The sequence below is a fragment of the Eutrigla gurnardus genome, assembly GCF_963514095.1.
Source record: "Eutrigla gurnardus genome assembly, chromosome: 12".
NCBI lineage: Eukaryota > Metazoa > Chordata > Actinopteri > Perciformes > Triglidae > Eutrigla > Eutrigla gurnardus.
This window is the reverse complement of record NC_139926.1, coordinates 12,411,996-12,439,178: the sequence shown is the minus strand read 5'-3', so window position 1 is coordinate 12,439,178 and position 27,183 is coordinate 12,411,996. Positions and strand designations below refer to the sequence as shown.

The window sequence follows — 27,183 nt, the reverse complement described above, 5'->3', positions numbered from 1 at the left end:
TTACATGCCCTGAGGACATTCTGGGTGTGTTTACTGTGGGTGCTGTGGTGCTTACTGCAGTTATGATCTTAATGTTGTTGAAGTAATTAGACAAAGGTGTTTAGATGAATGTTGCTGCAGCTGGACTGTTTTGTTTCTTGATTATTTAGATTAAAGGGACAGTAACTGAGCACATTAGTGGAAATATGACATTCCATGCTGTTTTTGTAGGTACACAACAGGCTTGTTAGTCTATTTCTCTGTTTTGCAAAATTTGAAAGAGATTGTGAGCCACAAAAGTGTGAATTATGTCACGTAAACCATCTAAATATTCTTGGCTATTTGAGCATTTGTTGTTGCCAGGGGTAAACTTTTCTGGAAGCCACATATATTAGAGGAATGTGCTTTTAGCTGGAGGGTGTTTTCAACAGTTATATGGCGGATGAGTGTAGTTGTTTCATGCCCAACTTGTCCACTTGTTACCATTTGCAACCACTTTCTGTCCAGTTGTAAATCCATATGCAGTACAGTGTTTTCCCTATACAAACATATTGTTTTGCAACTTTTGTTCCTTCCAACAGGGACAAAAATAGCAATTCAGGATCATCTGCTTAATGATTAAATATAAATAATGAATTATATAATGCTATTTCAATATCCATGTGCATTAATGTTGCTCCCTGTCTAAAGGAAAGATATGTTGGGGAGGGACAAATGAAAGGTAGAAATACATTTGAATACAAAACAAGAGGGGGGGGGGGGGACTAGCTAACAAAGAGGTGTACAGAAGACCGAGGAGATTAGAGGAACATATTATAAAAGCTAATAAGGGCAAGAGAGGCAAGGAGAGGTGTGGATATAACGATGGTGGGAGGACGTGTCGGATACATCTAGAGGAGATGAGGGATGACATTTGACCAGAAGGAGCGGAAAAGAAGATGCCTGACTCCACAATCTGCATCTTTCATTCAGTGGGAATCTCCGTGACAGGTGTCGGGTTTTTATGAATGGCTCTGTTGTGTGAATGTGTGTAAAGTAAATTGCTACTCCCTGCCACTGATGACTATCATTTGCATAATGGCCTCACAGGCCATATACTGACAGAAAAAATGAGCAGAGGAGTTGGAAAAACAAGGAAAATGGAAAGTCATTATCAGAAGCAGTGTATTACATCCATGTTGTGGTCCAGTCAATATTAGATCTGTTAATTCTACAATTTCATCAAATTAGGGTGTACTCGCAGGACTGTGTGTGTGTGTGTGTGTGTGTGTGTGTGTGTGTGTGTGTGTGTGTGTGTGTGTGTGTGTGTGTGTGTGTGTGTGTGTGTGTGTGTGTGTGTGTGTGTGTGTGTGTGTGTGTGTGTGTGTGTGTGTGTGTGTGTGTGTGTGTGTGTGTGTGTGTGTGCGTGCGTGCGTGCGTGTGCGTGTGTGTGCATAATGCATGGGAAAGAATTACAATATAAGAGGCATGCGTTTTATCAGATTTGTTGTTCACAATGTAGCATCATTAGGGGCTGACTAAAAAGCATTAATACTGATCCCCTGTTTTTTTATTAGATATCGCCAACCCCGGTGTGATGATCAGATTTAATTATCAAATACGCTGCCTTGTTTGTAGATTAGGAGACAATAGTTAGGACACTTGTTTGTTGTTTTAAATCGGCTTCATCTCATGAAAGGACAGTGAAAGTTACAGCATTCTTATTCACTGTTGTACATTTTTTTTTTTATGATGAAATTGAAAATAAAGGGCTGTAAGCGGCACATAACTGAATTGGGATGTCTGGTTTTTCAAATAATCTGACTCAGGCTTTTCATTCATGCTCTTCAACAGGCTTATTACTTGTGCAATGTGCACATATTACAAGTGTTCAGTGAAGTTCAAGCTGAGGTTTGCAGATGTTTGCAAGTCTGTATAACTGAATTGTGGTGAATGTAAGACAAGGTTTGGGAAACCTGACTTCACATTCTCCTCTCATAATCATCAGTAATTTACTTATTTACTATAGCTCTATTTAAAACTTGAACTTTGCATTTTCTAAACCAATCATTCCCAAAGAATGAGTCCTGACCCACAGGTGGGTCTGTAGCTTTTGAACTCATTTATGAAATTGTGTTTAGGTTTTAACACAAGCATAAAACATAGAATAGAAAAATATGGTCAGGATCATTCATTAACAAATCAACATGTTCCGTCTTCTCACGATTTACAGATAAGGCCTATTGTGAATTGGGTCACGATGGTTTGTTGTTTTTAAAAATGAGTCCCCAGAAACTAAATTTGGGAAACACTGTTCTAAACCACTTAATTGAAATTGAGGCTGTGTGTGCAGTAACTCAAACTTGAATCAAGAAACATCTTAGAAAGTAGCTCAAATGGATGAATGCGAAGGTTGTTCTGCTGCACAATGCTTTTACACCAACCCTTTTTAAAATTATGAATTTATTATGAATCATACCTTTTTGTATGTTACAGTTGTCCTTGCATGTGCTCCTGTTGGCAGTAGGCCAAGACGAACATTTCAACTGTATCATCAGTTTTCTCAATAATTTAGAATAAATAAATAGAATCAACTCCTCTCTTTCTTCCCATAGACGTTAGCAATCAGATTATAAGCTGCACTGTATGTCTTTACCATCAGCCAGGGCCCCATATGGCTATCCCTTAAGGAGGTCTTGGGGGTCATTTGCTGCCCACATTCCTGAAGCTGCAACTTCCCTGGCACCCCACCTCCCCCCCAAGCACACACATTTTAAATGCTTTGTTTGACCCCACACACACACACACACACACACACACACACACACACACACACACACACACACACACACACACACACACACACACACACACACACACAAAACAACACTGTCTGGTGCTGTTGTTGCCCTACATAAAATAAGTAGAATTAAAGGGATCATGAGGGGTGGTTGGGTGTGAGAGGGGGTGGGGTGCAGTAGAGTTAAAAGGGGGGCAGGTAGAAAGCTGATAGATGGGTGTAAAGGAAAGAAAGAACTCATTGTTTTTTACTTCTAGGCTAAGACGAGATCTTGGCCTTCCTAGCTTAATACCAAGTATGCGTCATTGTTTTTGAATTTATTCAAATGTATACTGTGTGCGTGTGTGTGTATGTATGTGTATGTGTGTGTGTGTATATATATATATATATATATATGTTGCATGTTTCATTCATGTCATACGCAGAAAGAGAGATCTATGAGGGCTTTAATGTAGTTTTTTTCAATCATTTAGTCCCAGGCTATCTGCAAACACACACACACACACTGGCACACATCTGTAATTGACCACCTGTTTGTCTGTGGCCTAGTTTCCGCTCTATGAAACACCGTGGAGCGGTGATGAATAATTCCTACGGGATTTCCTAACTGCTTGCCTCTTGTTTCAATTGTTTAAAGCAACACAAATAGAAAGAAATGCCATACATAGCTTGTCTTGAATTTCTTTTGAAGAAATGTGGGGTGTAAATAGAAATGTATGGGGCAAATGAAGTTCATTACTTGTCCCATATTGGATCTGGTGAAGGATGTTGCCTGTTGTGAACCTTTTGCCTTGAATGCTCTTATTCTGTCAAAATAAATTAGTTGTATATTGGAAGAATTGTAGTTCATTAGGTATTGTTAAAATAACTTTTATTGTTGCGTTTCTGTGTTTGTGTGCACGTATGTGTCCGGATTCAGCGGAGCTATATGCAACCTGATTTTCATGTTGGATCATTTGTATGTGAGTGTTGATATTTGCAGCGGATGTGTTCATACAATGTGTGTGTATATGAAGGGTGTGTATTCCTGTGACGGGAAGGCTCCAGGACCGTCTGTGTTTGCAATAAGCTGAGAGAGCGAGAGGAGCCCACCACTGAGGGAAGCTTTAGGGGTCAAGATACACACACACACACACACACACACACACACACACACACACACACACACACACACACACACACACACACACACACGCACGCTCCTGCCTGTTTCTAAGCTCTGCTGACTACAGGAAGCAATAATGGTAGCGTGCTTCCGGAGTTCCGGAGGCTTCTCTCAGGGGAGCGTGGCTGCCCTGTCCAGCTCTGCAGAGCAAAACTGAAAAGAAACACAGCAGAGCAGAAAATTGTAGAACATTGGGAATAGAAAATGATTACAATAGAATATGACAGCAAAGAATACAGTAGAGCAGGACAGAACCAAGGACACATTTATTTGTGGCATTATGTAGAAGAGCAGAGCAAACAGTACATTACATTAAAGCAGACTATATATATCTGATCAAAGCTTCATATTTTAGCTAGATGTGCAGTCTTTCACATGAGTTTGCGGCAGGCTTACCAACAAACTGTTTTGACAACATAAAATATCACAATGTATTTTATCGAATAACCTTGATAACAGTGTGACAATATTTGCAATTAGTGTTTTCAGAAGATGCACACATCCAAGATTTTTTCATAGAATTCATAGATAGTCAAGTCACATGCGGAGGTGTTACTGGGGGTGGGGGGATTGTAATGAAATGCTTGCATGCAACAGAGACGATCCAGTACCGAAAAATGTTAGGACAGGAAGAGAGCACGGAAGGCGAGGCAGCCAGTGGAGAGAGTCTGTGTGTCAGACCTCATCATCTATGTATCCTGTAGCTGTTCCACAGTGTGAGCTCCTGATCGGAGAACTTCCTTCCTTCCTTCCTTCCTTCCTTCCTTCCTTCCTTCCTTCCTTCCTTCCTTCCTTCTGCATGACTTGGCCTCTGCACTCTTAACTGCTTGTCTCGCTGGTCAATTCGCTCCGTTTCCCAAGCTGACAGTGCTTCGGCTTGCATCAGTGTGCATGCGTCAATATGCATGTTTCCCTGTGTGCTTGCATGGATTTGTGTGTGTGTGTGTGTGTTCTGTTGGCAGTCAGAAAAATGTATCTCAGGATGACCTACAGCATGACGATTATCATGCGTGGCTAGATATTACCTGCTTTCTGCCAACCACTGGATCCTACACTAATGCATCTCAGTGGCATCTCTTTGATGGAGCCTCCCTGACTGGTTAATTCCTGCATCTTTCAAACTCCACGCACTAAGTTTGTTAAACAGGCCTGGGTTTCTCTCAGGATGGTGTCAGTGGAGGTTGTAAGTAAGTCACCTACTGAGCTGAATCAGACAGATACGGATGCATCACTTATTCTGATCAGTTTAGTTACTAAATGATAACATCAACTACTGTATCACTCATTATGTGTGCTGTGTGATGTAACGCCTCTGCTCTTTTCCTGTGGGAGGTCTTGATTTCAGGAGAGGTGCGTTGGTGCTATAATTCACTGTTAGGAACACTGTAAACTTTCCAGTTAAATTCATAATCTCTGAACCACAACTGAGATAACTCTGACATCATCACAGGTATTCACAGGAGCGACAGATGACAGAACTTTTCACAAGCTAAGAAGTATTCCCCTCAGTCATGAAACTTGACATCATGTCTGAAACCATTTGAGGGCTCCTTTTAAAAATAATATGTTCATAGCGTCATCCTACACAATATTTAAGGATTATGATTATTCATTTTCCAGAGATATTTTAAAAGATGAACAAATATCCGTTATGGATGTCCCATGTTTCCCTCGCATCATATGGCCCTGTCTCAGAAGTGTTAGACAATCAGTCACACAACTGATAAAATAAATGTGATTCTGTGTGCATATTAAAACCTAAAGGTTTTAAAAAAACTATTAAGGTTGCAAGTAGAACTTGAGTTCTTGGAGGTGACGAGACAGGCTGTGTTTCTGCTGTTATAGTGGCGGCCTCTTCAACTATACATTTGTACATTTGTGCACACCATCTGCCAGTGGTCATGGGGGTTTGTGCTGATGTGTAGTGACAAGCAGCTCAGACACGCAGAGGGCCCTCCATATATACCACACACACACACACACACACACACACACACACACACACACACACACACACACACACACACACACAACCACTCGCACAGAGCCATCGTTACAAATACCTCAGCCCTTGATGACGAGGTCATGACCCTTGTGGGGTTATTATGTCTCCTGTCAAGACGGATCACCAAAGAATAAAAAAGGAAGCATGAGGTAGACAGGAAGGGCACAAATCCTACTGCAACGACATATGTTACCCAACAAAATAAAGAAAAATGAAAACACTGCTGCAACTACAGCAAAACAGAGAGAGCTGGCATGTGAAACCCTCAGTGTATACACATGGTCATGTGAGCCAGTATTGTAATTTAATCAAATAGCTATATACTTTACAATTTATTAGTACATTTTATTATGAAATATGAATGCAATTGTAAATTACATATACCAGATAAACAACTTATTTTGAATATTCAATATAACTGTACCGTACACAAATTATTTTAAAGGAATACTCTGACATTTAGGGAAGTATGCTTATTTAGTTTCTTGCTGAGCGTTTGATGAGGACAAAGAATCTAAATGTAAAGCTATTGTCAGCAGACTGTTAGCTTAGCACAAAGAATGGAAACTGCTAGTCTGGCTCTCTTCAGAGGTTACAAAATCCACTTAGCAGCACCTCTAAAGCTCACTAATTTTACATGTTATATCTCTTTTGTAGCTGCGATAAGCCATTATGAGGAAATAGTAGGTTATGCTGTAGTTGAAGTTCAGACATTTTTGAGTAAAACATTCCTCACTTATGCTGCAGAGTGAAGCTATAGTGCAAAGTATATGAGGCCATTTTTTATCTGTGTAAACTTGGATTTAAGCCACGGAAGCAGTTTGCAATCTACAGAGACGAGGAAGGCAGTCAGACGTGGCCTCAGTAATAAGGGGCTTTGGTTTGTTGTAAATGGAGCAGATTCAGATTGAATTATTGTTATTTATTCCCGCTGATGAGCAGAGAGGGTAACCTCAGCTACCGCTTGCGCTGCCATCATTTACCAACTGATCACTTCTGGCACTCCAGACATGCATGAGTACATTATGAAAATTTCAATATTGATAAAATTCCTTTTGAATAGATGTACGTCACACATTTGAAGTTGTCGTATGTAGAGAAAAATATAAATGCAATACAAATACAAATGCTTCCACGTATCAAACGAGGCAGCTGAAAGGACTAGATCGCTTGATTGTTGGCTTTTGACTTGACTTTTGACTTGCAATTTTCACTTCAAATGAAGATCAAACACAGTCACATTTTCACATGATGGAGGATTGCAAAAAAATGTTACGCTATTTTGCCCAGTTATATTTTCTCATTTAATTTTATAGTAGCTTTTGAGTGATTTAGTGCTCGGCTGCTGTGTAGTTTCCACATCCCCTGGTTGGGAATCGGCTGCTTGCCTTCTCATTGACATTCTTTTCTCATGAAGCAGTCAGTCTTTGCTGCTTCACCATGCTTGTACAGGCTTGCCTTACTGTGTGGCTGCCTTCACTAAGGCAGTGGTGAGTTAAATACATTATGTCGTACTGTACATCAGCTTATTCTACTCATTCTGTCTGCGTATTCATTCTTTTTAGATTGAGGGTTTCTTTCTTACTTTATCACAACTAAGTTGTTCTACAGTAAGTGTACTTGACAAGCTTTTATATAATGATGCTCAGTTTGTTTTCCTATTCTTTTTTTTTTTTGCTTTTTCATCTTTCTCTTCACCTTCCTCTTCTCTCACTCATCATTTGTGTCTCTCGACTGTGTTTGGTTTGTTGCAGACCCTGGTAGGAGCGTGATGAGCGCGCGCTTCCACTTGCCTGCTGGCAGATCCTACAATGTCCGGGCGACGGAGCTGGAGCGAGACAGGCAGCACACACAGGTTGTGTGCAACGTATTGCTGCTGGACAACACTGTCCAGGCATTCAAAGTCTGTGTAAGTACCACTCCCCCTTGCCTAGAGGTATCTTGCTTTAGAATGTTACAAACTGACTTGGTTAAAATAAGATATGGCAAATGCAAAAATTCTTTCTGTTACATACTGTAGGTATGTAACAGAAAGAAACAAATAATACGCACAAAAAAAACCCACAGCCAACTCCATGGCGACATTTTTAAATTTACAGCATGATCATACCCCAGGTTTTGGTAATAGTGATACCCTTCTTAAAACGTTTAATTAAAACCAAACCTTGAAGGGATGTTCATGAAGCCATGAATTGAAGAGCAAAATAATACAATAACCCAAGCAACCCCCCTCCAAAAGAGAAAGTAGAAATGACAGCACCAATCATGCTCCCCTTCCTCCCTCTCAGAACCCTCCCTCCCTTCATGTCTCCCCCACAGTTACCAACCTCAAGCCCAACTGACTTCAGATTAGGTGGGGAAAGGCCTCTCTGTGTCTCTGCATGTTTGCAGAATACCTAAAAGTATTTGTTTCCTGTTATATGGTGATGAAACTTAAATGGTTAAAAGTTCATTTATCACACTGGCTTCTAGCAGTAGCTGATAAGGCTGTATGTTACCGTCATTCGGTAAGTCACACCTTGAGGGGTGAGAAAAGACAGAATGTGTGTATGCAAGTTGGCTTGTGACTGACAAGTCGTCTGTCACCTCACGTGAAAACGCATTTCTTTCTCTCTCTGTCTTTATGCCTCTCTCTGTCATTGCGTTTGATCAGACTAGACTTCTGACAGCACTCGTAGGGAAATTCCCTTTGTGAGTCAGAAAATACAATTCCTCTAACACCCCCTCTCTGACAGATCACATCCTGTTGGTGCTGAAGTCTGTGCTCGTGTGTGTCAACGTAACATGTATATGCATGCATATAATATCTAGAGGAATACACAATTATGCACATTATGACGTTGCTATTGCGAGCGGTTGCATGATAATGTTACTTTTGTTTCATTATGAGAGAGAGGAACACATTTGTTTCACTTCCCGACACTCTTGCGGTTCCCACCAAGAGGAATGAAATATTAGGAACCGTGTACATAAAACAATTTCGGGAAAATTCAGTGGTTCAATCCGAAGGTCAGTGAACTTCATTTTGCATCATGCATCATGTTCTCTTCATGGATGGATAATCACTTATGCCATTACCGTGGATCTCTATGTCACAGTCTCTTTTATAAAATCTTCTTTCATGACATTTCTTCTTGCACTATTCTCTCACTCCCTGCTTCCTGCTCCAGACTCCCCATTCCCCTCTCTCTCCACGCCTCTTGCTGAATGAATGACTTGGGTCTCTGTCAGTCTCTCTGTCAGTGTCATTGATCAGACTCCTGCAGCAGCAGTAGCTTCCTGGAAAGACAAGCCATCCTGAGAGCAACAATACTTCTATTGATCCTCTCCCTGGACTGACTGGCCTTAATTCTAGCGGAGAATGAAAATCCAGAAGCAGTTGCTTATTGTCATGGGAACTGGAGCACCCGTGGTGCAGGGGGCGGGCGCACATGAGGGCCTGTACTGATGATCCTTATAGACGGGAAGTCCCTAACTGAAAGCAGAATCTAGTGTAGTTTGAAAGCTTGATAAATGACAATCAATTAAAAAAAAGAAGCCCAGCCCACTACTGACCCACCTTCGTACAAATACAAAAGGAGGGTCAGAAGCATGTAGCAGTAGCTATAGTAACCACTACACACCACATAAACATTCAGCTGTCTGCTGGAACTAGTTGGTGATGAAGTAGCTGTTAATAATGAGCAAGTAGAGCAGCAGGAGGCAAATTATAAAGAATCCTGAAAAAAAGATGTAATTTACTGCTAATTTACGTACTAATTACTTTGCCAGTAACCAGGCTATTTCTCTAACTTTAACCAGCAACTTTGTAGGTGAAATACCTTACTTTAATTTTTAATTTTCCTTTTAACATTAAACTAGTGTGTTTGTCTGTGTTTATAATATCACCAAAAAAGAGCATTCATTTTTAAACATTTTTTTCTTATCTCTATCCCTGTTTATAGTAATTTACCTAATTGTTCAGAAGTTAACAGTGTATATGGGAACTATAAAGAAATTGCATAATGTTTTTTTTATTGTGGTGCCAAAAGGCGCTGCGAAAAAATTTGGGGTGCACCTAAATGATGTGCTGGTGCAGTGCATATAAAGTTAGTCTGGAGCCCTGATTATTGTAAACACACGTTGATGAGTGATAAATGTGGAGCGTTATCTCAAAAGTAAAAGCTTTCCATGTGAATTGTTCTCAACACTGCAGAAACTAGCTGGATTTTTCCACACTCCATTATCTTGCCTTTAGCTGACCAATGACCCATGATCCCAGTATCTCATTATTCTTTTAGTACAGTCCTAAATATGAAATGCTCATACAGTTCGCACTGAGTGAGCCAAAATATAGTGTGCAGCTGCTCTGTGTGTTTTTGTAAAATGAGTTCAATATAATTATGCGTTGGAGTTAGACTTTGTGTGAAAATGGCTCAACATGTGTTTATGTTGTGGGATGGGTGTGGCTGTGAGATAGAGAAGGAGATTCATCCCCACAGAAATTGCTAGTAGTGCGGTTGAATGTTCGCTACTCAAGTTATTTCCTCTGTCCAATATTGTATCAATAAATATATGTAAGATGATGTTGTCTGAAGACAGGATTTAATCATTAAATGGGCTTTTGAGAGAGCCATCTCACTACAAGGTCTATTCAGTAGCTGCTCAGGGAATCTTTTGATTATATCGAATCATTAAATCTCAGATGTTTCCGTGAACATTTTTGTGATTAACTGACCGCATGTGAGTGTAAATCAGTGATTATGGTATCAAGCAGCAAATTTCTTCATATTTGGCACAAACGTCCACCTGGACTGACTAGAATTTGGTGGTCAAAGTTCAAGGTCACAAAACAATTTATATGCTAATTAGGAGAATTTAAGACCCAATCAAATCAGATACAATTTTAAAGTGATGATCATTTTGGACTTGACCGGTTGGCATGGTAATTGTAGTTTTGGGCCATGAATGGATTCAGTTACATCACAGGTGTAACATGTAACCCTGCTGTGCTGTTTCCTGTCAAAAATGATAGTATAGCCTCTGTACATTTTATTGAACGCTATTGGTGGATTCATGTCTCCGGGTCAATATTTATGCAGTGGTTAGGTACAGAGAGAAACGGAGGTGGATGTGACTGACTCCTCCCTCACCTAATTCTCTTCCTGTCTTGACACGTTGCCTCGCTCATTCCTGTGTTTCCATCATTGTTTAACACAAACACATACATGCCGCACATTCAGCTGTTTCCTGTGGAAGGAAATGAATAAGGAAGGAAATGTGACACGGTTTGCAGATTTAGTTAAATTGCCATAAAGAGAGCACTGATTTTGCCCTCCAGAGGCACTTTGAGTTTTCAGTCCGCCCAATATGATTGATGTTTTGGGCTCTTTTCCCCTCCAACTCTTTAGATAAGCCCTCGGGGTGAAAAACTTATCGGAGCATCTCTCTTCTACTCTCTCTCAGCTAGTCTCTTTTGCTCTGATTGCGCTCTATCACGACGTCTCTGTCTTCTCTCCTCACTCTCACGCACACAGACACTATTTCAGTCAGTGGTGCTGCTGGACTGATGAAGATCAACACAAAGAGCGTTTGTCTCGCTCAACCGCTTCGTCAATCACTCCATTTCTCTTTATCCCTCCTCGCTCTCTCTTCTCTCTTTATGTGCCTCTATGACTCTCTGTCTTCCTCTTACCATCTCTCAGTTGGTCTCCTTCTCTCTGTTTTTCTTTGTTGGTCTCTCCTTAATCAAGTGTTCTGTTACTCTTTGTGATGATTTCTCTCGCGGAGTATGTAGGCCATGAACCATCCACAGTATGGAGTTTGCTGCTGTCATTTATTGTGTAAAACTGCGGGCAAAATAATCGTGTGAAATGTGTCGACATGATGCGTGTGTGCAAGTTCTGTTTTAACAAAGCATTGCTGTTTCCTATTGCACTTGAATTACACATTTGGTTTGCATGCTTTAAGAATACAGGAAGAGGCTAGCCTAGCACACAAATACATTGATATATAAATGTACAAAAGTGTACAGAGGGCTCTCACATCCAGCTTCAAAAGCTTCATACAAAGGGGAAGCAGTGGACACACACCCGCACACACACTCACGCATTTGACGAATAGCCTCACATGGGGATGCTTGCATGTTTTTTTCACTTCCTCATTTTGTCTGTTTGACCCCAGTCAACCCCCAGTGTGCAAACCGGTCAGATGGTGGAATCATTACACTTCTCAGTCACTTTGTTAATCATGCAGCCTGTAAATTGTTTGGGTCAGACTAGTTGTGAGCTATTTTGACATATATATTCAGGAAACTAGGGATTGTCTGTACACGGCTAGTCAGATGTTTTCACTCCACACAAGTACTTGTGATGACCCTGAAGCTTGGTTGGTCCGTTTTGACAAGCTTTTTCAAACAACATCCCCAGACAATCAGACCATATCCCATGACAGTCCAATGTGAGCTGTTTTTATCGACGACAACACAACTTCAACATTTTCTGATTCCGCCAACTTGGTCTGCCTTGAGAGACTGCGGGCAGTGAGTCTGTTTGTTAATTTAATCATATTAAGTCAGATTGCCTGCCAAATACTTCCAAGGTACAGTATTAGGAGATCTTTTTAACAGATTTCTTCTTTTTATAGAAAAAATCATCCAAACATAATAGTAATAGTGAAGCAGTAGGGAAGTGAGCAGGAAGGGGAGCACCGAGGGTATCGGGCTTGACTCACTCATAACAAGGCTTTGACAGCGGTAGATTGCTAGCAGACAAACACACAAGCAGAGCGCTAAAAGGCTGCCGGTGATCCTAGAGGGCTGCCATGTCAACATGTCAACTATCATTCCTATCGTTCCACACAAGCACACACACACACACACACACACACACACACACACACACACACGGCTCTCATCCACCTCTCCCCTCTACCCTGGTGACACACTTTCATAGCCCAGCATATGTGAGTAAAGTGTGTGTGTGTGTCTGTCTTCTCCCATGGGAGATCTGATGGAGTTACACGCTCACACTCCCTCTCTCTCCCCCTCTAAAAGTAACGGCAGGATCAGGTGTGAATTTCTGCTCCACTTGTGGTCCCACAGTTTATCCTCTCACCCTTCCTACTCTCTCATGAAGAAATGTGATATTAATGATCTGTTTCATAAATAATTCCTCAGCCATTTCTGTCCGTTTTTTCTTAGCCTCTCAGAGAAATTCCTTGTTTTTTTACAATCTCGATTCTTAAGTCTCTTCTCCTACATGCCGTTATTATTTTACCGACTGGTTCCATTGCAATTATCAAACAGTACATCTGTTTTGAAAGTGAATAAAGCATATGACATCCAAAATATACATTGTTGGCATTCATTAGAGTGGTTATTAGAATTGTTGTCCATAACTTAAGTGAATAACATACAGCACAAACCAGCACTGAGCATGTTCTGTTCAAAGCAGAATGTACAGATTAAAAAAACACATATTCACCGATTTATTTGAATTGAACGTTTTAAATGTTCTTCTCCTCCTCATCTCTTTTGTGCAGAGTTGACCACAGGCAGACAGTGGTGTCAGTGTTCTTGCCACTATGCTTTGCATTATTTTATTCAATGCCACGTGTTCCTCAGTAGCAATTTGTTATTTAAAGGCAGAAAAAGGTTAGATTGTTGTTACACTTTTCACCTTTGAGCTGCATTTTTTACTCAATGAGGGATCTGAGATCACATTTAAACAAGCTGATATGTACATTTCTATATTACTAGTCAGTGTCAGTGCGGCTCTAAAACCCTCTCAATGTATTTTTTCTAAGTAACATTTTCATGCCTACAATGATTTATGTTTTTTTTAAGGCCATGTAAGTTGATGTCGGATGATTTTGCACGGTCACTGAACAAAGCATGTAGTGAAATAGATAAATACGCGACATTAGCCCACAGGCATGCATCAACTTAATACCTCATACATGTTCCTCTCAATGTGGTTAGAGAGATATTAAATAAAGGTTAACATGGATGAGTCACACGTGAATCTTAACCCGGTGAAAGGTTTCTGTAGCAATGTGAGTATTTGAATTATTTAGATTTCTATTCAGATGCCCTCACGGTTTCTCCTGTGAACTTTGACCGTCACAGAGGAGTTCAGAAGGTGCAAAGAGGCGAGGATGAGCTTCAGAGATCTTTGTGTAAAGCAGTGCGGCCCATTGGTCCGTCTCTTCCTTTTGCTTTAGTCAACACTTTTGATTCATTCATTCATCCGTGTTCTTTGTGATTTTTCTGTCTCTCCCTGTAGAAGTCGGATCATGGCCAGGTGTTGCTGGATGCTGTCTTTAAGCACCTGGAGCTGACTGAGAGAGACTACTTTGGCCTGCACTTGGCTGATGACTCCTTAGATGCGCCAGTCAGTATGATGTTTTCAATCTATAGAAGTCTATCTGTGTGTTTGTGAGTGAATAAACATGACGAGTTATAGGATGTTCCAACCATAAAACACATCAACTTCAGACCTGTAATGTGCATGTGTGCATGAGGATACATGTTTTTCTGCAAGATCTTTTCTCCAGAGATGCTCTGCATTTGGATCAGTGTCAAAATACTCATCACACATCAAATGTGTAAATAACTATCTAGAAGGTACATTCACTGCATGTCAGTGTGCATAGTGTATATAGCCTAGTGTCCTTGTGAACAGTGTTCAAGTGTGTGTGTGTGTGTGTGTGTGTGTGTGTGTGTGTGTGTGTGTGTGTGTGTGTGTGTGTGTGTGTGTGTGTGTGTGTGTGTGTGTGTGTGTGTGTGTGTGTGTGTGTGTGTGTGTGTGTGTGTGTGTGTGTGTGTGTGTGTGTGTGTCATGGTTAATTATTTAAGCTGTGTAACCAGGCTATAGAAGGTGTCTCTAAGTGTCTCTCAATTAATATTTTACAGCGCTGGCTCGATCCCAACAAGCCCGTCAGGAAACAGTTAAAAAGTAGGTGAAATCCACAACATACTACATAAACTAACAAGTCCAGGTCAATTTGAGGAATCAACAGAGAGTCGTAAAGATGGGACAGTTCACTCAAGTCCAACGCAATAACTACTGGTGGTTTGAAGCAGTAGTGTGCAGTCCGAGCCCAGTGAAGGTTAAAAAGCCACACTCCACCTCAAGCAAAAGTATCTTGTCCACACTCTGATTTAAATTTCTAAAATTGCTGCCAGCAATTATTAAACTTAGTTTCAACTCTCTCCCCTGTAATAGAATTTGTAACACGTAGAAGATTTAAAAAGCTCTAGTGAGAAATGCAGTCCTCCTCAAGCAATGATTGAACTGTGTTTCAACTCTTGTTTTGTGCTGAGTGATTGATTCATTGAGGTCCACCCACAGGATATTGTATTTTACACAGTACAAGAAGTTGGACAGCTTGTAGAAATGTAGGTTTTTAAATATATATCCAGTCCTACAGTATAGATGCTTACATTGCACTTACAGTTTGTATCCACTCACACATCCATATGTTGCGTTTTCCCCTCTAACTCTTTGTCATCCTTATTTCCAGGAGGGTCTCCATATAATTTGAGCTTCAGAGTCAAATTCTTTGTGACAGACCCCAGTAAACTTCAGGAAGAATACACACGGTAAGAGTGTTCATTTTATAGAGAAAACAACTGTTCTATACTGATTATCAGCTACGTGAATGCTCAGTATTGGATGGATGGTTGTGATTTTGGAAACTTTTTTTTAAAAAGGATTAATACATGATGTGAAAGGTTAACGGGGATCTATCCAGATACCTTTGGTGGAGACTTAGCTTTTCTTCCATTGATACTGCAACTGCAACACTAGACCATACCATCACATTATACATGATCAGGCCTCATCGTGCTTTAATTATATTCCCCACAGCAGTTTACACCGTTTCATTCAACTTGTGAAACAGCTGATGGTAGGAAAGTTGGAATTACTTTTCTTGGATGATATATTGTCCCAGAAGTAATTTCCATAAACAGTACTATTTTCATTTTCAGACCATTTCACCCCACTGATATAATGATGATTGCATAATAATTTAAGTGCACCCTTTAAAAGAACAATTATTTTTTTGATTCAAATATCCTAAATAAATAAAACCAAAACGATAAATAAAATGTACTTTCAGGCTCTATAGTAGGGAAAACCCTGCTCTTTATTCTGGCACTATGTTTGCTTAAATGTTGTTGACATTCATATGCAAACAAACGCACATGTAAACACATCAGGCAATATCCAGTTCAGAAAAATGATCAAGGTCATGTGATGGGCCTGAGACTGATGATGTGCAGTCGTTTGTATTTTTGTTGTTTCATTCAGCAGTGATCTCGATGAGCAGGAGGATCATGGCTTAGTCTTTTTTCCAATATATTTCTTGTTGTATTCACTCTCCACAATCACTAGTCGCATCAGAATCGGTAGGATTAAACATAACATAATCCAAACACATCATAATTCTTGTCCCCACGAAGTACTTCTGAAACCCCCATGTGAAGTTACATTTTTTAGGAGGCACATGGCAGCGACTGTGCAGCCATGAGTGTAGCTTTCCAACCCAAGTATCCAGGAACATATACACGCTTAACATCCAGTAACATGTGCGTGTAGAATTATTTTAGAGCAGATGTGTTAATAGATTAAACTACTGGGTACCTGTTACTTAAGGAAACAATTTATACATTTGCCACAAGTAGAGTAGTGTGCAAGTGTCACACGCAGCTGAAAATGGGGAAAATAATGTTCAAAAGCTCATAATGCAAGAAAGAAAATATTGTATATTTGTAAAACATACTTACTTTCTGTGGATCTTAAGTAAACAAGGTAATGATATATAAGAGTTCATGGGATCTCATCATTGCAAATAGATTCCTGGGACCAGAAATTCTCTCATTCATTAAAGGCAAGAAAACTGTTTTACAGTGAGTCTGTAATGTTTACTCCAACCCACAGTTCTGCTAACATATGGTCTGCAACACTGCGTTCTATATAAACAACATGCAGAGGAGGTGTCACAGCGCCATATCACTGTATCCCGCCTGGTGTTTGATTCAGCCTCTGTCGTGGCTTCGCTCCCTGAGCCTCATCAACACTCTTTCTACAGCTTGTAACAGTGACCACAGAGCCTTGGAGCTGACACACTGATCCGCTGTATTGTTCAATCAAGTCACGACAAAAACACACTTTTGACGACTTTGGTAGACTGTTTATGACATTGATGGTGAAGGTAGTACACGGCAACACTGGCCTAAGTAATACTGATAATAACAAGAGCTTGTTATGGCTCCTTGAAGTATTGCTAGTAATTGGGTGATATTTTCACATAGTTAATCTTCTTTAACTAGAACTACTGTAATATCAGTTTACAGTATACATGAGTATAAATTGGTTCCATTCATATTAGTTATAAAAGCTCATGACAAGAAAAGCCCTTTATTTTCCATCACATTATTCCTCTTATGGGAAATGGGCTTTAAATGTACTACTAATTAAACAAAAGCCTCTGCTAAATGGTGTCCATTCATTTTTTATAAAGGGCACATCCATCAGAAATATTGATAGAAATTATAATCTGACCAGCAATGTTTGCATTTACATAATATTATATTCAATTTAAACAGAGGTAATGGTGCATTGGTCTCTTATCTTAATGCAGTGTATTGTCCTCCCTCAGGTATCAATATTATCTTCAGATTAAGCAGGATATAGTAACTGGAAGGTGAGTATGTGTTCAGTTGTGATTTAGATGTTGCTGTGTAGTGTTGCATGAAGAGCTGCTGATATATGTGTTATTATTGCATTGGCATTGACTAAAGGACATATGAGTTTGTATACACTGCACAATAATATGAAGGGGACACTTGAATCACACATCAGATCTTGATGAACACATCAAGTGTGGTGTGGATGGTGTATTGGGGAATTTCCTCCCAGACCTGGATCAGGGCATCAGTGAGCTCCTGAACAGTCTGTGGCAGTACTTGGCGGCGTCAGGTGCAGGGATACATAATGTCTACGTTATGCCATTATGCTCAATAGGATTTAGTTCAGGGGAAAGGGAGGGCCAGTCGATGGCATCAATGCCTTTGTCATCCAGGAACTGCCTACACATTCTGGCCATATGAGGCTGGGTATTGTCCTGCACCAGGACACACTGCACCTGTGTAAGGTCTAACAATCGCTCTGAGGATTTCATCCCAGTACCTTACAGCTGTCAGGGTACCGTTGGCTATGACATGGAGGTCTGTGTGACCATCACTGACCCAGCACCAAACCGGTCATGCTGGATTATGTTACAGGCAGCATAATGTTCACCACGTCGTCTCTAGTCTTTTATACCTGTCACATGTGCTCAGTGTGAACCTGCTTTCATCTGTGAAGAGAACGGGGCACCAATGGCAGACCTGCACATTCTGGTGTTTTCTCTGGCGAATGCCAATGGAGCTGCATGGTGCTGGGCTGTGAGACCAGGTCCCACTAGAAGATGTTGGGCCCTCATGCCACCCTCATGGAGTCTGTTTCTGCCAGTTTGGTCAGAAACATGCACACCAGTAGCCTGCTGGAGGTGGTTTTGTAGGGCTCTGGTAGTGCTCCTCCTGTTGAGCTGGTCTCCTGGTATCTCCAGGCTCCAGAGACTGTGCTGGGAGAAACAGCAAACCTTCTTGTGACCTCACGTATGGATGTGGCATCCTAGAGGAACTGGACTACCTGCGAAACTGATTGGGCTGCAGGTACCACCTCATGCTACAAGTAGTGACAAGAACACTAGAGGAACACAAAACTAGAAAAGAATCGGTCAGGAAGGAGCAGGAGAGAGCAACTGTCTGTGACCACCACATTAAAACCGTTCCCTTGTTGGGGGTTGTCTTGCTTTTGCACCACATTTGCTTCCTAAATGGACAGATTTATATCCCTGAAGTTTTGCTGACTTTGTGTTATACTGTGAGGTAAGGAAGTGTCCCCTTCATTTTTTTTAGCAGTGTATACAGACACACAAGCTCATGCACATTATTGTTTCTAAAAAATTATCTCTCTTGATTTCTTCAAATAAAAATGAATTCCTTTTTGTTCCAATATTGCTGTCATAGAGGATGAGTAATTGCTCTTTTGCGCCTTTGTATTGATCCAAGGCTGACCATCTGTATGTCTCTTTGTTTTGTCTCTGCAAATGTGTTCCTGTGACTTCCAGATTGCCCTGTCCACACAACACAGCCGCACTGCTGGCGTCCTACTCTGTTCAATGTAAGTAGAGCTCCCTGGATACATCCACTCTATATAACGATGGAAAGGCAATTCATTAGGCCTCCCTTTAGCTACACACGCTATTAAATGTAATGACTGCGGTTGCTTCAGTGCATTTATAGCTGGTGCTCTGAAGCCATTATGATTCAATTAACATTCAAGTGTGGTGATATTTGATGTTATTTGCAGCTATATAAATATGCAATGTGATTGAGGTTTTTTGTTTTATACAGTTGGGACGTGTAAAAAGAAATCCTCCTCATTGGCCAAATATGGTACACTGGCAAATGGACTTGTGCTGCTGTGATTTAGCGTTCGGTTTAAAGGCTGACTGGGCCCCTCAGTCATCAGAATAATGATTCCTGACATGCTGCTCTGTCCGTCTGTGTCACTCGCTCTTTCTCTTTTACTGCTGCTCATTGTTTTCATGCAGCCTGTTTTGCCCTCTGTCTGTTTCTTTCTTTTATCTCTGTTTAGTCTGTCTCATCCCTTTCTGCTTATCCCTTATTTTTTTTCGACACCCCACAACCCCCCCCCCCCCCCCCCCCCCTTTCTGTCACCCACATCTCTGGGATATTTTGTGAGGAATTTGCACTGCTAGAGTATATAGGTCAGAGAAGAGATTTGGCCTAGACTACCGCCATCATGACACTACTGCTTTTACACACACACACACACACACACACACACACACACACACACACACACACACACACACACACACACACACACACACACACTGTAGCTAGGTCCATGTTGTCACTTTGCTCAGTGCCAGCCCAGATTATGAAGATAAATGTTTGCTTTGGGGAAAACGGCTTGATGCAGCTGCTATGCAGCTAATTCAGTTAGCTTGGCCCAAGTGCCAGCACAGATCATTCTAAATCCCACACTAAAGCTTGCATTCTCAAAACACCACAAATCCCACCCAGAAGACCTAAATTCTTTTTTAAAATTGACCAAATACTGTCTGAACACCATAGGGACCCCTTCCTTGGACGCAAGGCAAAGCATCTTGAAATAACTTGGTTTGTTTGTATATAGAAACAGCTACGATACACAAGCTCAAAACTGCAGCTTTAAAATATCCAAACATGTAACATCACTAAACACTTCCACGTCTTTCAAGCTGGTTTCAGGTTTTGATGCATAGTGTTGCTTTTGTTAATGTATTCATATTGAAAGTGGTGGACACACGCCCACACACGTACGCATACACACTTGGACTAAATTGCCCACAATGCAAGTTAATCCATCATCGCAAATTGAGAGTTGAATGTCCTCATTGTGCTTCCCTCGTCAATAGCATCATTATAAGCAGCCTGAGCTCAAGCTAGTATGGACTTCACATCGATAGATGAATATATAAAGAGAGAGCAGGTTGACAGCTTGTCTTTGAGCTTCATTGGATAATATTGACCCTTGTTAAAGTAATAACTGTAGCATAAAGTAAAACCAACATTAGCCCACTGTTCTCAAATGTGAACTATTGACTGTACATATATTTCTCCCTGGAGCCGTGTGCACATCAATAAGCGGGTGAGCTTGAATTGATTCATTGGTCAATATGCTTAGGCTACCAGCTAGTAGGTTAGTCCGGGGACTACTTGAGTATATTGATGCTTTTGAGCTTCAACCACTGGCTAGTGATCTAATGGCTTTGGAGATTAGCTTTGAGCTCATTGTCTCTGAGGGCTCTGAATCTATTAAAGGTCTGAGAATCATTTCACTCTTAGTCTTTATGTCTGCTATCTATAACCACTTCTTTCTTCATCTTTGGGCAAAACTAACTACTTTTAATCCTACTGTCGTTTGTCATCTGTTCAAGGAAATACGTTCATTTGAAAAGAAAAAATTATCAATACTTTCATTTTCAACATGTTCTTTAAGATATTTGCTTTATTCACACACAGTCTTACCATCTGTTTTTGTCCTGTGGTGAGGATATTTTGGTATTTTCACACATTGAGGACTGGTTGGTGACTATTATAAAAGGTTACCTCGACTTTTAGCTGTGTTGAAAATCTGCAAGGACATCGTAACACTATGTATGTCCTGGTGCTTGTGGTAATAATACGCTATTTAGAGAAGTGAATTGTCAGTGGCTGTGAGAAATTTGCAGCTAAGGTGTGAAGATGAACTCTTTTTTTCACTATTGTGATTCTTGCCATCCAATGTAGACAAATGCACAACACGAAGTAAATAAGACAGCTGAAAGATTGAAAAGTGTGAGATGATTACTGACTGAGAGAGTGTAGACATAAAAAGGTGAATTAACGAGTGCAAATTTTAAGTTAAAAGATGGAACGAATGTTCGTATCCTGAAGATGTAGGACAGTGAGAATGGATAAGGCCTGCATTGGCTAAATGGTTCTCTTTAATAGGCCATATTCACACCGTAAACATGTTTTTGCATTTCAAGAAGAACAAAACGAATCAGATCAAAAGTAAATGCAGGACAAAATGCATCTTATTGTTCAACAAAATGTAACAGTCCGTTTGGTGTTTTTGAAGTAGTGTAGAGTTAAAGAGGGCATATTGATGGGTAGATGGGTAATGAGGGAAATTAAGGTGTATTTCTTGTTTGGTAGTTAGATACTGTAAAAAAGGTGAGAAAGAAACGATCCAACTCGCTCTTTGTGTTTGCTGATGATCGCCGTCACACCCGTAGCTTGTTACGACTTTCAAAGATGAGACTCAAAACGGATCTAAGCTGGCTGAGCTTGTAGGGCAGATTTGGCTCAAAAGCACTCACTGCCACTCTTCTCTGTGATCCGACTCCTCTCTCCAGATGTCGCCAATTATCACCCTCTCCCATGCGGTGCCACACCCACTCCCTCTGCTGTGCAGTAAAGGAGCAGTCTGCTGTTTTGGGGCTGGCTCCTGCAGTTGATGCATTGACATATCTGTTTTTCTTTGTATAGCCGAGCTGGGGGACTATAGTGAAACGGAGCATACAGCAGGCTATCTGTCGGAGTTCTGCTTAATGGCCAACCCTCCGCAAGACTTCCACAAAGAGGTCGCCAAACACCACCAGCAGCACAGGTAGGCTGAGATACACAAACTAGCACAGCATAGCAGTGATCCCACACACAAATGCATGTAAACACACAAAGGAACTGATGCATTCAACCTTGCACGTGGCAGGAAAAACGCTTAAAATGAATTGGATTCAAGGCCTTCAACAGATATTTCATGTAGGCATTGTTTAGTTAGTTGAAAGGTGTATTCTCTTTTTGCTACCCTTTTGTGTTCAGTTCAATATTCAGTTTGTTCAATAAAAGAATAATTTCCTTTAATTATTTTTTGTGTTATAGTAGTTATGTTTTAGCAGTGTAGTGAAAGCAAGAGAAAGGCAGAACTGTGTTCTCATTCAAAAGTAATGGTGTTATCATGTTATTCAACAATATATTGACCGCATATTGAATATTTCCCTCATATCGTACAGCCCTGGTCCAAATAAAGTGCTTGTTCATCTTAGGTCATTGCAGGGCCGACTATTTGTTGCAGTAAAATCTATAGGCCAGATTTGATCTGACCTTTTCATTCATATTGCTCTCTTTTTTTGTGCCCTTCCCTTTCTCTCTCCTTCTCCATATGTCCCTTGACCACACGCTCTCTCTTTTCTACCTACCCCTGTCATCATCACTCCCTTTGCTCCAACACACAACCTCCCCACCTGTCTTTGTACCCATCCCCTCCTCTCTCTCTCTCAGTGGTCTATCTCCTGCCCAGTCAGAGTTTAATTATCTGAACACAGCACGTGTGCTGGAGCTCTACGGGGTAGAGCTTCACTATGCAAGGGTAAGTGAGGTTTTATTCTTTGAGTGTTTACACTTGTCTGGTTTGGTGTGTCAAAGACTGCTGTATATACGTTTTGAGTTTCCGTGGGGCTGTCTATGTAGCCATGCTAATGACTTTTCCTCTGCAAAAGTTATGCGGCCAGTTAGACGTATCAGTGTATATAAATTTCTCTCTGGAATGAGAGATCAGATTGATACGTATAAAAAGGCCGTCGCTCTGACAAACCTCCTAGGTTTGATTGAATGTCCGTTCTACACTCATTCTATTACTATGGTTTATACCCTTTCACAGATTGGGACTTAAACTTCAAATTTAGACACAAATCAAATCGGTGAACTTCCTGCCTTTTAACCTGTTCGCATTTCATGAGGTGATTTTTTGTTGTTGATGTTTTTTAGGTCAGAAAGCGATTATAGAAAAGGGATCTGATGCAGATTATTTTGAGAGTACAATGAGATAAGCATTGCTTTGCATCATTTGGGATGAGAACAGCCTTGCTTTTTATGTAATAATCTTTTCCATAGGACTAAAAGGTTACACATGTAAACCTGTAAACCATTCCTTGGGTCACTAGCTGTGTTTCAGCACTCTCTTATCTTCACTATCACATTGCACCTGCAAGTGCAGTATTGTATACAATTAAAGTTCTATATTGGATACTCAATTAGGACCAAAATCAAAAAACATTTGGAAGGTCTTTTATAATTTACTGAAGATGTTTGTTGGACTCTGACCTCATCCCAACCACATACTCTCGTCCCACACAGATTCTGTGTGAGTTTCTCTCTATCTCACCTCTATTCTTAGTTTGAAGCAGGTCGACTCAGAGGTCAGTCTGTTTGACTTTGCTTCATTACTCACGCATTCAGTTCTTCACACGCTGTTTTCCTCCCTTCAGGACCAGAGCAACACGGAGATTCTTCTTGGCGTCATGTCGGCTGGTATTGTGATTTACAAGAACAGGATACGGATCAACTATTTCCCATGGTGAGTGACACGCGTGCACAAACATAAAATGACATATGTCACTGAGAGGTTCCAATGAGATATTACTTTCAAAAATTACTCCGAGGTTGTAAATGTGTATATGACCATTTACAGTAAAGGCATAAGACCACATGCATCAGAGCATTTCCTTTTGTCATTGTTTATCAAAGGGGAAACTGTGCTAGAGGCTTGTGCCACTACGTGTGGTTTGTAAACCAGCAGGATCTTAACATCCAGCATTGTCTTTGTTTTTCGTGTTTCACAAAGAAATAGCCGGCTGATTTAAGACTTTTTAACTTTTTATGGAAAGATTGACTTGGACCAAACAAATTTTAACCGAATCCAACGCAGATTTGTTGTACACAGTACAAACATTGTCTCCTGGACCCCTTCAGTCTTGAGCCCTGATCCCCAGCACCTACTGCAATACTGTAAAACATTTTTTTTACTACAGTCACGATTCTTGTGCCATTACTAATGACGAGGCAGAAGTTGTGAGTGGTTTTGGTGAGCAGTGATAATTGTATCAGATTTTACATAGTCCGGTTTCAGAAATTTTTTGCATGCATTATTTAATTGCATGAAGAGATTTTTTTTCATAATTGGTGCCATAGTGGAAGTAGAATACTATGAAAAGCAGATCAAATCATTGACGTGAGGTAGAGGATGAACGGGAGAAGACCAAGTTCTTAACCCTGTGGGACACCTTGGAGATCTGGGGCAGTGGGAGAGTTGTTAATGCACGCTCAGATTTTAAACAGTTTCAGTTCTGTGTGTTGGTTGGAGGGAAAAATGCCTAACAAGAGAGATGAAACGTAACAAGTACATGCATGAAAGTATGAGACATGAAAGGAGCTTGTGGGCAGTTCAACGGTTTCAGTTACAGTTGCTGGAAGCCCAAGTTTCTTGGAAGCTGCTCTGTAGCCAACAGAAGAAAACCTAGCAGCTCTCAGGTATGAATAAGTTGAACTGTGGATGGAAAACAGAGTGCTACTAGAACTTCCTCCATTGATATTGTCATATTAAAATCATAGTCACTATTACCAGCTCCACTGGAAAAGTTGAGTCTTTGCTGGCTTGGTTTCTAAAGACTAAGAGCACATCTCTGTTGTTTCCCCTGAGCTGGGGAGTAACATTGTGGATGTTCTTGTCAAAAACCCACCTCTCTGTCCATCAACTAGCTGCCAGCTTCACTTGAACCACTTCCAGGAACCCTTTTTAGTAGGAAATGTGCTGCGTAACATTTTGGTAGCCTCTTATAGTGATTATTGACATAGAGTATAAACGTTTAAGCCTAGCTGATCTTTGCTAGAATTATGCAGATGATTCCACCAGATTTCTAGGGGAAGGGCTTTGTGTTGAACTCGGTTTCCTGGAAATATTATAGGCATCAAATCTGCTCTCACTCCTTCTCTCTTTGTCCTCTTTTTACCTCTTTATCTAATTCACTTACTCTCATCACTCTTTGTCTCTTGCTCTCGTTCTCTCTCCAAAACGTTGATTCTTGGAAATCTCCCATCCTCTTCTTATGCACTGTGGGAGACTAAATGTTAATGTGTGCCGGGGATGGGATCGTAACTACTCAAATCCCTGTAACTCCGGAAGATAATTCACTCGTGTGTAGGCTTAACACACACGCATGGTCAGTGTGTGAGTGTGTGAACATCAGTGGATGTCTGACAACAGTAAGATGTTTGTGATAAGATGAGTTTGAGTGTGCGCTCATGTCAGGTTTGTAGAAGGAAGGGTTTTCTAGTAAGTCATAAATCTGGGGGACTCGCCTGCCATTTGGGGCCGAGCCATGACATTTTTAGGGTAAAGACTTGGTTTCTGGTGAGGATAAGTCTCCGCGGAATGAATGTAAATCAATGCGAGGTCGTCCTGAATGGAGAGAAAAACAGTTTGCATGTGTCTGCATATCCCGTCAGTTGAGCTAAATTTAGAGACCAACAGTGGCGTCCGCAACAGCTGTCCACTACCATGTGTGAGAGAGAGGGAGAGGGAGCGTGTCAACAGTGTCAACCCTATACTCACTGATTTTCTTCTCTCTCTCTCTTCCTCATGTTGTCCTTCTTCATCCTCTCTTAAACAAAGACTCACTGTTTCTACAACTGCTTAAGTCCCGTCACTTCTCCTGGTGTCTCTCCTCTCTACTCGTCATTGTTCCTGTCTTCTTATTATGAATTGAACAGTAAAATACAGTAGGAAAGGGTCTAGAAAGGGGGGGAAAAAAGACATTTAGATTTTTGCCTCCTCTTTCCTATTTCTGTTCACAGCAGCCTGACAAATGAGCCACATTAAGATGGGGGATGACTCACAGCTCTGGCTAAGCATGTGTGTATGTGTGTTTGTCCATGCAAGTGTGTGTGAGTAAGTATGTAAAATATATTTAGCAGTGAGCAATGAGTCACGGCAGCAACAGAGCTCTAAGAAGGGATAATGTTACTCTGCTGCTGCTCATCAGCAGATTTCGTACTCTGGACGTGCGTGTGGTCTTCTGATTTTAATATATATATATATATATATATATATATTAAAATGCACTAGATAATACACAGTTTTCTGAGAAAACATGGGCATCGTTGAACCATTGGGAAAAGAAGTGTGTTTATACTCATTAAAACATTGCTTTGTAAAACAAGATATGTAAAAAACAACAACATAAATATAAGTGTACTGAATTGTTATTTATTAAAATAATGATACCAGATCTGCATATTTGAGTCGGTATCATACCGATGTCGCGTTGTTTTAACGTGGCTTCCAGAAATAGCAATAGATTCCCCAGCCTTAAAATGATTTAAATGTGACAAAAGTGATAATTAAATGTTAAGGAGTTCAGACAGAAAGAATCACAATGGTGTGATAAAAGACGTTAATATTAACCAGAATGCTGCTGAAAATAGAGCCGTTCTTTATTTGCTTTCAGTGTATTTGGTTTCTTACTCAGACAGTATGACAAGAATCGGAAACAGTGCTGCTTTCTTCACTGCAACACAGTTACGTTTAACACAGTGCTAATTGATTGTCTACAACTAACAAGGGCAGGGAAATTCAATATTATGTCTAAAAAATAGTCTAAATTATTATATTAGTGTATTAATGAATATAATGACAATTACTGGCCATGGCTTTCAGGAGGAGTACCTTTCAGCAAGCACAATGAATGAATGCATTTTTTAAATGTTTAGTGAAATGCCCACAACAAAAACATTTTTTTATGCCCAGAACATCTACATTACAGTAAATG

At 40.5% G+C, this 27,183-nt stretch overlaps 1 protein-coding gene across 1 annotated transcript in view; it reads left to right on the top strand.

The window, feature by feature from the left end:
- Positions 1-27,183, top strand: part of ptpn4a (protein tyrosine phosphatase non-receptor type 4a) — a 60,596-nt gene that overhangs the window by 15,084 nt on the left and 18,329 nt on the right. The window contains exons 2-10 of the mRNA XM_084022298.1: positions 7,683-7,837; positions 14,193-14,300; positions 14,822-14,864; positions 15,433-15,511; positions 17,575-17,619; positions 19,090-19,142; positions 22,067-22,187; positions 22,859-22,946; positions 23,845-23,933. Coding sequence (XP_083878424.1) covers positions 7,700-7,837; positions 14,193-14,300; positions 14,822-14,864; positions 15,433-15,511; positions 17,575-17,619; positions 19,090-19,142; positions 22,067-22,187; positions 22,859-22,946; positions 23,845-23,933 — 764 coding nt within the window. The 5' untranslated portion in view covers positions 7,683-7,699. The remainder of the gene's footprint in view (positions 1-7,682; positions 7,838-14,192; positions 14,301-14,821; positions 14,865-15,432; positions 15,512-17,574; positions 17,620-19,089; positions 19,143-22,066; positions 22,188-22,858; positions 22,947-23,844; positions 23,934-27,183) is intronic.